A 14,524-nucleotide genomic window follows, 5' to 3' on the forward strand; every position below is an offset into this window, starting at 1 on the left:
GTGGGCTTAGGCACCCCAATCTCAAATCCCAGACAAGCTTGATCCTGTATCCACAGACCATGGATAGAGTTATACGAGCCACTCCCCCATAGGGCCTTGTCCTGGTGCCACACACTGCTCCCTCTCCCTTCCCCCTCAAAAGAGACCTGGAGCCAGAAGATAAAGCACATGGTATATACCTGAGGTCATCAGGGGAGATCTGAACAGGGGTCATCACTCACACTGTAATATATAAAAGCAGTCTGTCTCCCTACCCTAGCCGAGGCTCCAGGACTTTGGTCAATTAAGCCAGTCCCTTAGGTTTCAGGATAATCTTGGTTTGAGTGTTCCCAGCATGGAGAACTAGGTTGTCCTCTTGGTTACATTTCCAGGCCATGTACACAAAGTGAAAGGAGGTCACATGGTAGGACTAGACTGAGTTACGAATGACATCCGAGGAGCACAGGCTCTTACAGTGGTGAGGTCACAGCAAGCCAGGAGTAGAACCAACCAGGTGTTTCAGGGTGAATGGAGGGAGTTCTGCCTCCTGGCAAGGCCACCTCACTGGAAGAAGGATCAGAGGCCACAGTGATACTGTCATGGTCGCCAGCCAGCCCAGCCTCCCTGCCTGGGTAGTTAAAGTCTTCCTCGCTGATGGTCCTGAGCCAGCTGCTGCCTAGAGAGCAGGCACGGGGCCAGAGCCACCTTCCCACTGTTCCCTTGCCACTCCTAGGGCCCCACTGTTTGCTCATGGCTGTGAGCATCTGGCTAATATAGGGAGTTGGGAGGTCATCCATCTTGTAGCCCTGAAAACAACAGCAAGAAGATAAACAGAGCACTGAGAGGGACACGGCCGTCCACTCAGACCCAGAACACAGACAACTCCCAGGAAACTGCAGTGGACAGAAGTCTGGACAAAGACAAATCCTGCCCCCCACCCCCCGGGCTCAGCCTCCCCAGCCAGACAGCTGAAGGTATGGATTCATCCGTCCAGACATCTAGGGTTCTAAGTTATCGTGACCCCAGTTCAAGGTGCTAGTTTGTGGGTCCCTCAAATTCTGGGTGCCTATCTCCGGGAATGATTGTAAAGGCTGTACCAGTTGAGCTCAGTTCAGGAGACCTCATTGCTAATGTCTCTGCTGTTGACCTCAGTGGCCAGGAAGGTTGGCCCATGTAGCCAAGGGGAAGATGGTAGTCATTTTCCCTTCACCAACAGCCCCAGTTGTGCCCTCCTGTGTCAATGGTAGGACCCTGCCTCCTGGCCCCCTTTGTAGGAATTGCTCAGGCTCTCACATATGAGCATCTGTTACCCAATCACAGCCTGCTACCCTGACCAGTGTTGGCAGTGAGTGATCTGGAAGGAGGAAGTGGATGGTAGTGTCTGATGATGCTGAAAGACCAAGAACTAAAGAGTTAATTTGATTTAGTAGCAAGGGCTTTATTAGTAACTCAGAGAGTGGTTTGGATGGAGAGATGAGAGGGAAGGAATAAGACAAAGCAAATATGGACAGCCTCTCAAGATGTGTGGCCAGGAGGGTGGATGATATGAGGATGATTGTGCCTGCAAGGTCTTTCAGGATTTGAATCTGAGGTCCTTTGTTAGAAATACAGACAGAGAATTCCACTCCACTTTCTCTTCCCTGTCACTGCTCACCTTGATTCTGGGATTGATGAATTGATACACTTGTTAATGACAATTAAGAGGATCTCAGGGTAGAGGAGATTAAGATGGCAGAGTGGGAGAATGCTCATGAAAACAAAATTACAAATATGTATGGAGCAGCAATTCTCTCCAAGTTCACCGGAGGACAAGCCAAACACTTGTTCTACAGCTAAGTCTATAAAGAAAGATACAATCAGGAATGAATGAGAAGCGACCAGGTCAAGAACCACCCCTTTCGCAGGAGACACAGAAAAGGAGTGCAATAGCATAGGCTCAGGGGTCCTCCCTGGGGAACAAGGGTGTCAAGCCATGAAATAGGCACCTCAGCCCTGGGCTCAGACAGAGATGCTGAGTCTCCTTAACTGTTTTGAAAAGCAGTGGGTCTTACACAGGGTTATAACAAACTGAGACTCTGCTCTTGAAGACTGCATGCACAGTCTTGCTTACTCCTGGTTATAGCATGGTGCCAGTGAATGGAACCTCTGGGACTCTGGTTGGCTTGATAGGACTGCTCCAGAGCTCACCCCAGCTTGCACCAGGCTCCTGCTTCTGGCTCTCTTGCTCCACATTAAGTTGGAGGCTGTCACTGCCAGTGGAACAATACACATTTAGAGGGGACAGATGGACCCTGTCCTGCCTCTGACCAGGGCAGAAACAGCCATTATCACCTCATGCATCCCTGCCCACACTCTCAGAAATGAGCGTGGCTAGCTCCAGGGTGGAGGCCATAATAACTGAGCAAGCATCTCTGTGTATACTGGAAGGGGTCAGGACCAGCTCAGCTAGCCAACTCCTCTGGCCCTGAATCAACTTCTAACCAACTTCTAACCAAGCAAGTTGTACACCAGGCAAATGGTGAGTGAAACTAGCACAGTAGTGCAGTCCCAGGCCCCGGACATGTACCAGACCAATGCCTGGACCTCTGCAATCTCTGGAGAAACCAGGCTCCCTCAGGGCTCCTGTTGTAGCCACGCCTGATAGGGTGATGATGGTCACTCAGCATATGAGCAGGCCAAGGTTGCAACTGGCTCTGGATCTAGCCCTTCCAGCTCCAGCCCTATCTCCAACCAAGGTGGTGGCTGCCAAGCATACCCAGGGGAAGACACAGCCCATGCTTACTTCAGATCCAGCTCTTCCACTGACGCTACTGGGTACACACAGACTACATGGGACACTCCGACACAAGGACATGTTTTCAAGACTTGGATAGGTAACTATTTCACCTAATTTCACAGACACAAAGTTCAGGAATATGTTTCAAATTAAAGAACAACAAAAAACTGGACAAATTATTGAACAGAATACCCATTAAAGAGTTAAGAGTGATAATGCTAACAGAACTAGGAAACAAATAGATGAACACAGTAAGAATTTTAACAAAGAACCAGAAAATTTAAAAAAGAACTAGTAAGAGCTGAAAAATACAATAGCAAAAAATACAATAGAAGGAATTAACTGTAGATTAGGTGATACTGAAGAACACAAGCAATCTAGAAGATAGTAATGAAAATTACCTAATCAGAAGAGTAAAAACAAAAACATTTTTTAAAATGACAGTAGTTTTAAGGGACTTGTGAGATATCAAGCAAACTAATATTCAGAGAGTTCTGACTGAGATGGCAGAGGAGTGGGACATGTAGCCCACGTTGTCATAAGTACATCACAAATATGATTCTCACAGAACATCTGCGGGGTGCTGGCAGAAGACCTGAGACTTCCCAACAGGCAAGTCTGGGTAGGGCCAAAGAAAAATGAGAGAAAGGAATTGGGATGGGACCTGGGCCCCTGGGAGGGAGTTGTGAAAGAGGAAAACTTCTTGCACCCTGGGAAGTCCCCTCAGTGGCAGAGACACCAGCCAGGGCAAGTTGAGGAGCTTTGGTGTCTCGGAAGAGAATGCAGCAAGTGGATTACAGAGGGCAGAGCGGAGGGAGAGCTGCACAGATGGGCAGGGCTACTGTCTGGGACTCCAAATCCTGAGATGCTCCTCCACGGGGGTAGATGGGGGCTGACTGCCTAGGCTCAGACTCCAGAGGTCAGACCTGGGGGCAGAGCTGGGGTTGGCTGCAGGGAAACAGCCCAAGGGAGCTAGGGTGTGATGCACTATAAATAAGGACGTATAGGAAGAAGCCTGGGCCCACCAGGGAGGCAAGCCAGCATTGTTGGGAGGTGCATGAGGAGAGGGGTGGAGCCACACTAGGACCTTTTCTCCAGACCTGTACTCTCAGCCCACAGGGCACCCCCCAAATCAGCCCTAGGGAAGGACATGAGTTGCCACTGCCACCTCAGACTGCAGAGGTGGGTGCACACACTACCACTGCTCCTGAGGGTCCCACAACCGTGCCAACCCCTGTCACCACCTCCCCAGGAGGGCACATAGGCTGAATAACTGTATATTCTTTCAAGGGGATAATGACCAGCGCATACTAAGGAAAGAGAAGGCAAGCATCCGAACCAAAACAGTCTCTGTGCTAAAAAATGTTAAATCCACACCAACAAACCAGGGAAAGTTCTGCATATAAATAGCTCTGCAAGACTATATAGTAGATAATTGTTTCTCCTAATTCAAAGAGTAAGAGGAATATACACAAAATGAAGAATCAGAGGAACCTCTTCCAGTTAAAAGACAATGAGAATTAGCCTGATGGAATAAACAGTGAAACAGACCTCTTCAGTATAATACTGGGATAGATAGCCAAAAAGTTCATTCAGGTTTTGTGTAACATAGATAGTTCAAAACGTATGTAACAAAAATACTCAAGGAATTAAAAAAAAGGCTATCAACAGAAATTCAGATTACTGTAAAAAGGAACTAGAAACCATGAGAAGGAACCAAGAAAAATTAGAAAATTCATTTGCTGAGGTGAAAGCTGAACTAAAGGCAAAAATTAGCAGAATGAATAATGCAGAAGGAATTAGTGATCTGAAAGATAGAATAATAGAAATGACCCAGTTAAAACAGAAAGACAAATGAAAAAAGGTGAAAACAATATTAAGAGACTTGGGGTATAATATAATGTGTGCCATCTATGCATATCAGGGATTCCAGAAGGAGAAGAAAGGAATAAGGGGATTGAAAATGTATTTGAAGAAATTGTGGCTGAAAACTTCCCAACCTTAAAGAAAGAAACATATATGATGATTCAGGAAGCACAGAAAGCCCAAACAAGATGAACCCAGACAAACATACACCAGGACATATTATAATAAAAATGACAAAAATTAAAGTAAAAGGATTCTAAAGGCAGCAAGACAAGAGCAAAGAGTAAATTACAAGGGAACTCCCACAAGGCTATCAGCTGATTTCTCTACAGAAACAATGCAAGCCAGAAGGGAGTGGAAATATATATTCTAAGTCTTGAATGTGAAAAGCCTGCAGGCTGAAATACTCTACACAGCAAGATTATCATTTAGGAGAATAAAGATTTTTTTCAGACAAGCAAAAACCTGTCCTAACAGAAATATTGAAAGGTAATCTCTAAATAGAAAAGAAGAAGATATAATGAGTAAATCAAATTGGACAGTAAGTTCAATTAGCCAGTATACACATCAAACAAAACTATTCATGAAAGCAAAGACATAAGGAATAGCAAAAGCATAAACATGAAAATGTGAAAGAGGACATCAAAATCATGAAATGTGGGGAAAGAGTAAGAAAATGTATATATATTTTTTTAGAATGTATTTGAGCCTCTATGTCATTCTAAAGCAAGAAGATACAGGAAGGGTTAACATATTTGAAAAACACAGCAAACACAAATTGAAAACATACAGAATACTCACAAAAACAAAAAGCATAAAATAAAACTAAATCATGACACCACAAAAAGAAAAATAAAGGAACAAAGAAGAAACAACTAGAAAGGAAAGTTTAATATGGCAACAAATACATATTGGTCAATAATTACCTTAAAAGTCAATGGACTGAATGCTCCAGTCAAAAGACATAGAGTGGAAGACTGGATACAAAAAAAAAAAAAGTGCCTACAATATTCTGCCTGTACAGAGACCCAGCTCAGGGCAAAGGACACACATAGATTGAAAGTGAGGGGATGGAGAAAGATATTTCACACAAACAGAAATGGCAAGCTGATGGGAGATACAACTCACATTAGCCAAAATAGACACTGATAAATAGAAAACGATATGAAGAAATGGAAAGATACTCCTTGTTCTTGGATTGGAAGAATCAAATTGTTGAAAATGACTATACTGTCCAAAGTAATCTACAGACTCAGTGCAATCCCTAATTGCCAATGGCATCTTTCGGAGAACAAAAAATTTTACATTTTGTATGGAAACACAAAATACCCTGACTAGCCAAAACAATCTTTTTTCTTTTTCTAATTTTCTTTTTTTTATTTTATTTTATTTTTAAACTTTACATAATTGTATTAGTTTTGCCAAATATCAAAATGAATCCGCCACAGGTATACATGTGTTCCCCATCCTGAACCCTCCTCCCTCCTCCCTCCCCATACCATCCCTCTGGGTCATCCCAGTGCACTAGCCTCAAGCATCCAGAATCGTGCATCGAACCTGGATTGGCAACTCGTTTCTTACATGATATTTTACATGTTTCAATGCCATTCTCCCAAATCTTCCCACCCTCTCCCTCTCCCACAGAGTCCATAAGACTGTTCTATACATCAGTGTCTCTTTTGCTGTCTCGTACACTGGGTTATTGTTACCATCTTTCTAAATTCCATATATATGCATTAGTATACTGTATTGGTGTTTTTCTTTCTGGCTTGCTTCACTCTGTATAATCGGCTCCAGTTTCATCCACCTCATTAGAACTGATTCAAATGTATTCTTTTTAATGGCTGAGTAATACTCCATTGTGTATATGTACCACAGCTTTCTTATCCATTCATCTGCTGATGGACATCTAGGTTGCTTCCATGTCCTGGCTATTATAAACAGTGCTGCGATGAACATTGGGGTACATGTGTCTCTTTCCCTTCTGGTTTCCTCAGTGTGTATGCCCAGCAGTGGGATTGCTGGATCATAAGGCAGTTCTATTTCCAGTTTTTTAAGGAATCTCCACACTGTTCTCCATAGTGGCTGTACTAGTTTGCATTCCCACCAACAGTGTAAGAGGGTTCCCTTTTCTCCACACCCTCTCCAGCATTTATTATTTGTAGACTTTTGGATTGCAGCCATTCTGACTGGAGTGAAATGGTACCTTATAGTGGTTTTGATTTGCATTTCTCTGATAATGAGTGATGTTGAGCATCTTTTCATGTGTTTGTTAGCCATCTGTATGTCTTCTTTGGAGAAATGTCTATTTAGTTCCTTGGCCCATTTTTTGATTGGGTCATTTATTTTTCTGGAGTTGAGCTGTAGGAGTTGCTTGTATATTTTTGAGATTAGTTGTTTGTCAGTTGCTTCATTTGCTATGATTTTCTCCCATTCTGAAGGCTGTCTTTTCACCTTGCTAATAGTTTCCTTTGATGTGCAGAAGCTTTTAAGGTTAATTAGGTCCCATTTGTTTATTTTTGCTTTTATTTCCAATATTCTGGGAGGTGGGTCATAGAGGATCCTGCTGTGATGTATGTTAAGAGAGTGTTTTGCCTATGTTCTCCTCTAGGAGTTTTATAGTTTCTGGTCTTACGTTGAGATCTTTAATCCATTTTGAGTTTATTTTTGTGTATGGTGTTAGAAAGTGTTCTAGTTTCATTCTTTTACAAGTGGTTGACCAGATTTCCCAGGAAAAACAAAAAACCTCGAATAGCCAAAGCGATCTTGAGAAAGAAGAATGGAACTGGAGGAATCAACCTACCTGACTTCATGCTCTACTACAAAGCCACAGTTATCAAGACAGTATGGTACTGGCACAAAGACAGAAATATAGATCAATGGAACAAAATAGAAAGCCCGGAGATAAATCCACGCACATATGGACACCTTATCTTTGACAAAGGAGGCAAGAATATACAATGGATCAAAGCAATCTTGAGAAAGAAAAATGGAACTAGGGGAATCGGGCTTCCTGGCTTCAGACTATACTAAAAAGCTATAGTCATCATAACAGTATGGTATTGGCACAGAAATATAGGCCAACTGAACTGAATAGAAAGCCCAGAGATAAGCCCATATACCTACAGTCCCCTAATCTATGACAGTGGAGACAAGAATTTACAGTGGAGGAAAGATAAGCTCTTTAGTAAGTGGTAGTGGGAAAACTGGACAGCTACATGTGGAAAAATGAAATTAGAACACCCTCTAGCACCATACACAAAAATAAATTCAAAATGGATTGAAGACTTGAATGTAAGGCCAGATACTATAAAACTCTTAGAGGAAAACATAGGCAGAACAATTTTTGATATAAATCACAGCAAGACCTTTTCTGATCCACTCTCTAGAATAATAAAAAATAAATGGGACCTTAGTAAACTTAAACGTTTTTGCACATCAAAGGAAATCATAAATAAATGGAAAGAAAATCCTCCGAATGGGAGAAAATAATTTCAAACAGTGCCACTGATAAGGGATTAATGCCCCAAATATAGAAGCTGTTCATGCAGCTCAATATGAAAACAAACAACTCAATCCAAAAATGAGTGGAAGACCTAAATAGACATTTCTCCAATGAAGACATACAGACAAGATAGCCAACAAACATATGAAAAGATCAACATCACTAATTATTTGAGAAATGCAAATCAAAACCACAATGAGGTATCACCTCACACTGGTCAGAATGGCCAGCATCAAAAAACTACAAACAATAAATGCTGGAGAGACTGTGGACAAAAGGGAACCCTCTTGCACTGTTTGGTGGGATAGTAAATTGATACAGCCTCTATGGAGAACAGTATGGAAGTTCCTTGAAAAACTAAAAGTAGAACTATCCTATGACCCTGGGGCTTCCCTGGTGGCTCAGACAGTAAAGAATCTGCCTGTAGTGTAGGAGACTTGGGCTGTATCCTGGATCGGGAAAATCCCCTGTAGGAAGGAATGGCTATCCACTCCAGTATTTTTTCCTGGAGAATTCCATGGACAGAGGAGCCTGGCAGGCTACAGTTGATGGGAGTGCAAAGAGTTGGACATGACTGAGCAACTAACACACACATGATCCAGCAATCCCAATCTTGGGCTTATACCCAGAGAAAACCATAATTCCATAAGATACACACACTCCAATGTTCACTGCAACCTTATTCACGGTAGCCAGGACATGGAAGCATCCTAATTGTCCATCAGCATAAAAATGGATAAAGAAGATGTGGTACATATATACAATAGAATCTTACTCAGCCTAAAAAGGAATGAAATTGTATCATTTGCAGAGATTGTGGTTGGCCCCAGAAACTGTCATACAGAATGAAGTAAGTCAGAAAGAGAAAAACAAACATCATGTAACACTGCTTATTTATGAAACCTAGAAAAATGATACAGATGAACTTATTTGCAAAGCAGAAATAGAGACACAGATGTAGAGAACAAAGATGGATACCAAAGGGGAAAGGGAGAGAGTGGGTTGAATTGGGAGGTTGGGATTGACATATATACAGTACCATGCATAAAACAGCTAACTATTGAGAACCTACTGTATAGCAGATGGAACTCTACTCAGTGCTCTATGGTGACCTAGGTCAGTTCAGTCAATTCAGTTGCTCAGTCATGTCCAACTCTTTGTAACTCCGTGGACTGCAGGACACCAGGTCTCCTTGTCCATCACCAACTCCTGGAGTTTACTCAAACTCAAGTCCATTTGAGTAACCTTCTCCTAGCAGATTGAGCCTAGAAAGGTAAATATTTAAGCCTATTTAGCTGGGTTGCATTTGTAGATGGCTGCAGAGAAGGCAATGGCACCCCACTTCAGTACTCTTGCCTGGAAAATCCCATTGACGGAGGAGCCTGGAAGGCTGCAGTCCATGGGGTCGCTGAGGGTTGGACAGGACTGAGCGACTTCATTTTCACTTTTCACTTTCATGCACTGGAGAAGGAAATGGCAACCCACTCCAGTATTCTTGCCTGGAGAATCCCAGGGACGGTGGGGCCTGGTGGGCTGCTGTTGATGGGGTTGCACAGAGTCGGACACGACTGAAGCGACTTAGCAGCAGCAGCAGCAGCAACCATAATGAGACGCTATTGAAACATTTTAAATGGGGGAGTCATACATTCTAACACAATGCTAAATAACCACCCCAAATACTTTGAACCATGCTTCCAGCAGTGGGGATTGGTTTGCTCTGAGTCATTTGTACCCTTATCAATTATAAAACATATTTTCACATATCCAACACCTTGTGGCACACCAGCTCCTTTCTTATTCAGTATCTATTTTAATATTCACAGGTGTTTTATGAAGCAGTTTATTATCTTCATTTTATAAAAGATAAAGCTGAAATCAAGAAGGGTTAATGGCAGTAGGTATGTGATTCTCAATATTTATTGCTTTCCCCTTATTCACTCTTTCATCAAACGGAAGAGATGTAATTAAAAGACGAGGATGAATTTGCAAATGTTAAGGTCTTTGGGAATTTCTCCCAGCTGTTGAACTGTAAATTATTGAAGAAGAGGCCTGAATGAAGCTGAGCCATGCTTTGTGGCTCAAAAGTTTTTACGCTTTCATAGAAGGAGTAATAGCTGTTATTTATTGAATAGCTAATATGTGCCAGGCACTGTGTTAATAAATTTATATATGTTAGCATATATAACACAATTACCTTGTGAAGAAAATATTATCCTCCCCACTTTGCAGGTGAGAAAACAGACTTTCCTGAAGGCTCATAAATGCTATTGGTGGTATACCAGATTAGAACTAGGATATTCTGAGTCCCTGTCCTGGATTTTTTTTTCACTGTGGCAGGGAACTGAGAAAGAAGATGTTGGAGAGGTCTTATAAAGGAGACTGCAGTAAAGCCTTTGGTCTGTTGTTCCTTAGAGGCAAAAAGGAGCCCTGGGGCGCATGCCATATGGCAGAGGGGATAACACCTGCTTGGTAAAAACCTGTATTGGTTTAGAATCTACAATTAAAACCACCAGGCTGTCAAGATTATTTCTGCCCCAATTCAGAACATGTCCCTGTGACTCAGTCCTCTTTATCTGCTTGTTAGTATTATGTAGGGGATATGGTTTGTATTGTAGTAACCTGGCATTGTTTTCATACTAGTTTCACATGGATGATTTGACTTGTTTTGTAAAATAAGCGGATGGAATTGTTATCTCCATGACACAAGAAACAATGAATCAGAGAGATTAAAAGACTCTGTACCCTGGATGAGTCAGTAGTAGAGACCAACACAAAATTCAGTTCTCCTGAGCTTTTATTTATTCACTCATAGCACACATGTTTTTGTAGCACCTTCTTTTGCTGAGGTATTGATGATACAAAGTTGAATAATGCTCTATCTTTGTCCTTAAGAAAAAATTAACAACAGAATAGAGGTTGAGGGCTGCAAGAGATGTGTAATTAGTATACAGTGGGGGTCATATTTTATGGAGTAATTTACTCTGTCTGGTAGTACAATGAGGTTCGTCCGGAGCTGCTGGCACCTTAACTATGGGTTCATTTAACAAAGATGATCTTCAAGTTTCCTTCAAGCTCCAGAATCGTTTTATTTGTGGCTCACTGATCTGAGATCTGGCCCTCAAATTCTAGCATTTTAGTGCCTGAATTCTCATTTATAAAATGAACACTTTCTATGTAATAGGCTCTTTCGGTACGAAAGACTCAAGGACTAGTAAGGTCTTTGCTCTTGATCTCACAATTTAGTGAGGATTCAGAAATATAAATAAGAATTTATAATGTCAGATAAGCACTGCTAATGATCCTAGCCAGAGGAAAGGGCAATAGTTTTTGTGTGAGGTGACATGAACAAAAGCCAACTTAAAGATATATCATGTTAGGCCAGAGAACTTGGACTTTGTGCTGAAGCTATGGAAGTATTTTAGATCAGATATTGATGTAGCTGGATGTGTAGTGTAAACTACAATATCTGAATAAATTTGAGGGCTTCCCTGTTGGCTCAGTGTAAAGAATCCACCAACCAATGCAGGAGACATGGGTTCAGTCCTGGTCCAGGAAGATTCCACATGCCTGTGATCAACAAAGCCTGTGCACCCAAACTATTGAGCCTTGCTCTTGGGCCTGAGAGTTACAGTTACTGAGATTCCAAGCTACTGAAGTTCACATGCCTTAGAGCCCATGCTCTGCAACAAGGGAACCTATTGCAGTGAGAACCTGTGCACTGCAACTAGAGAGCAGCCCCTGCTTGCTGTGACTAAAGAAAAGCCTACGCAGCAACAAAGACCCAGCCCAGTTAAAAATAAATAAATAAAATTAGCCTATCTCTCTTGCTGTGTTAAATTGGTTAACTTCAGATGCCATTGCCTTCTCCTCTTAACTTCAGAAAAGATACATAAAAATCAATTCAAAATAATGCACCAGCATAAAAACAGGATATAAATATGGACCATTGCCAGAAATTCATGGAAGAGAGAAAGCAGATAAAATCAGATTGATTGGAGCAGAAGAAACCATAGCTTAATGTGTATAAAAAGGGAAAATCCTAGTAAAATCAGACAAGCTCTAGAAAATACTGGCTGAGAGAGAAACAGGAATGAGTCATGGGTCATCTTCATGGATAAATTATTTTAAATTCTGTATTCGAAACAGGAGGGGCAGTCTCCATTTTGCAATTCACATGAGGTAGCAGAATTTTGATTCCAAGCTTACACAAGATAATTTTTTCTTTTTTTCACTGAAGTGTAACTGACTTAGAATATGATATTAGTTTTGGAAGTACAACATAGTAATTCAGTATTTTTATGTGTTACAAAATGATCACTGTGATAGTTCAAGCTACCATGTTACCATAAAAGTTGTTACCATGTTGACTGTATTCCCTGTGCTGTATGTTATGTCCTTGTGACTTACTTATTTTATAACTGTAAGTTTATACTTGTTAATTGCCTTCACACATTTTATTCATCCTCCTACATGCCTCACCTCAGGCAACCAAATGTTCACTGTATCTGTGAATCTGTTTCTTCTGTATTGTTATGTATGATTATTTTGATTTTTAGATTCCATGTATAAGTGAAATCATATGGTATTTGTCTTTCTCTCTGACTTATTTCACATGGCATAATACTCTCTAGGTTCATCAGTGTGATCACAATTGGCAAGATCAAACTAGCCTTCAAGCTTGATGTCAATATAAAGACAGCTTTGCATGTGTAAAGTTCTGGTTTTATCACCCATAGGTGATCTTGGAAAGGCTAAACACCAAATGGTAATAATAATAACCTCCAGGGTTGGTGATTATGAACATTTACTTTAAAACTTATATTTTTCTCAACTATTAGATTAAAATCAAACAGAACTAAAATCCTTGTAACTAACAACTGTCGTTCTGGGATCTCCCTGCAGTATTGACGTGGTAGTATTTTTGAATTTCGGAGTTGGAGTTTCTGTGCAGTGCTTTCCTCAGTTTTAGTTTGCTTTTGCAGTTGGTGGAGCCTATATTACAGTAGGTTTGGGAAAGTAAATGGAAAGTAAATATTTAGTATCTTTGAGGTCTCAAAATGGAGTATTTCTGTTCTACTCTCAGATTTGATTTATACTTGACAGTATGGAATTCTAATCAGGTTGAAAATTTTCCATTGGAATTTGGAAAACATTGTACTTTTGTCATTTACATTTCCGCACTGGCTATTGATGTCCAAAACCATTTTATTCCTGTTTCTTTATTTTCTTCTTAAGTTGAGAAGCTTGTGGCATTTTTGTTACCATCACGTTCAAATTTTATTACTGCTTCCTTATATTCACCTCTTTATTTTGTGAGGAGCTTTGTGGACACTTTCAACCTGGAAAGTCTGCCTTTTGCTTTAGAAAATTAGTTTGAGGTGTTTTGTTGATGAGTTCTTCCCCTCTGTTTTCTTTCAGGAATTCTTTTTATTCAGATTATAAGCTTTCTGTTCTGATTCTCTATTTTTCATATATTTCATTCGTTCATATATTTTCTTTTCTTTTTTTTTTTATTGTATTGGTTTTGCCATACATCAACATGAATCCACCATGGGTGTATACGTGTTCCCCATCCTGGTCCCCTCTCCCACCTCCCTCCCCATACCATCCCTCTGGGTCATCCCAGTACACCAGCCCTAAGCATCCTGTATCATGCATCGAACCTGGACTGGCAATTCATTTCACATATGATATTATCCTTGTCTTCATTTTATTTTAATTTATGGGAGATTCCCTCAAATTCATCTTTCAATCTGTCAAATTTTTTATTTCTTTTCTAACATTTAATTTCTAACAGGTTTTTAAATTTTTGTTTATAAAATTATACCATTCGATTCTTGTTGGACCATAAAGAAAGCTGAGTGCCGAAGAATTGATGCTTTTGAACTGTGGTGTTGGAGAAGACTCTAGAGAGTCCCTTGGACTTCAAGGAGATCAAACCAGTCAATCCTATAGGAAATCAGTCCTGGATATTCATTGGAAAGAGTGAGGCTGAAGCTGAAGCTCCAATACTTTGGCCACCTGATGTAAAGAACTGACTCATTGGAAAAGACCCTCGTGCTGGGAAAGATGAAAGGCAGAAGGAGAAGGTGACGACAGAAGATGAGATGGTTGGATGGCATCACTGACTCGGTGGACATGAGTTTGAGCAAGCTCCAGGAGTTGGTGATGGACAGGGGAGCCTGGCATGCTGCAGTCCATGGAGTCGCAAAGAGTGGGACATGACTGAACAAATGAACTGAACTGAACTGACAGCTACTTCAACTTTCTTATGGTTCCTGTTTGCATAGTATATCTTTTCCATTGTTTTGGTTTCAACATACTCATGACTTTGATTTTATAGTGTGTAATTATGGATATATTTGGATTTACATTTGCCATTTGCTGTTTGTATTCTA

General features: G+C 41.0%; 1 protein-coding gene across 1 annotated transcript in view; it reads left to right on the forward strand.

Moving 5' to 3' along the window:
* The first annotated feature begins 2,630 nt into the window (after positions 1-2,630).
* The window catches only part of LOC102276917 (glycerophosphodiester phosphodiesterase domain-containing protein 4), a 152,020-nt gene continuing 140,126 nt past the window's right edge, over positions 2,631-14,524 (forward strand). The window contains exon 1 of the mRNA XM_005896942.2: positions 2,631-2,793. Within this exon, the coding sequence (XP_005897004.2) occupies positions 2,631-2,793 (163 nt within the window). The remainder of the gene's footprint in view (positions 2,794-14,524) is intronic.

The sequence above is a fragment of the Bos mutus genome, chromosome 29 (genome assembly GCF_027580195.1).
Source record: "Bos mutus isolate GX-2022 chromosome 29, NWIPB_WYAK_1.1, whole genome shotgun sequence".
Classification (NCBI taxonomy): domain Eukaryota; kingdom Metazoa; phylum Chordata; class Mammalia; order Artiodactyla; family Bovidae; genus Bos; species Bos mutus.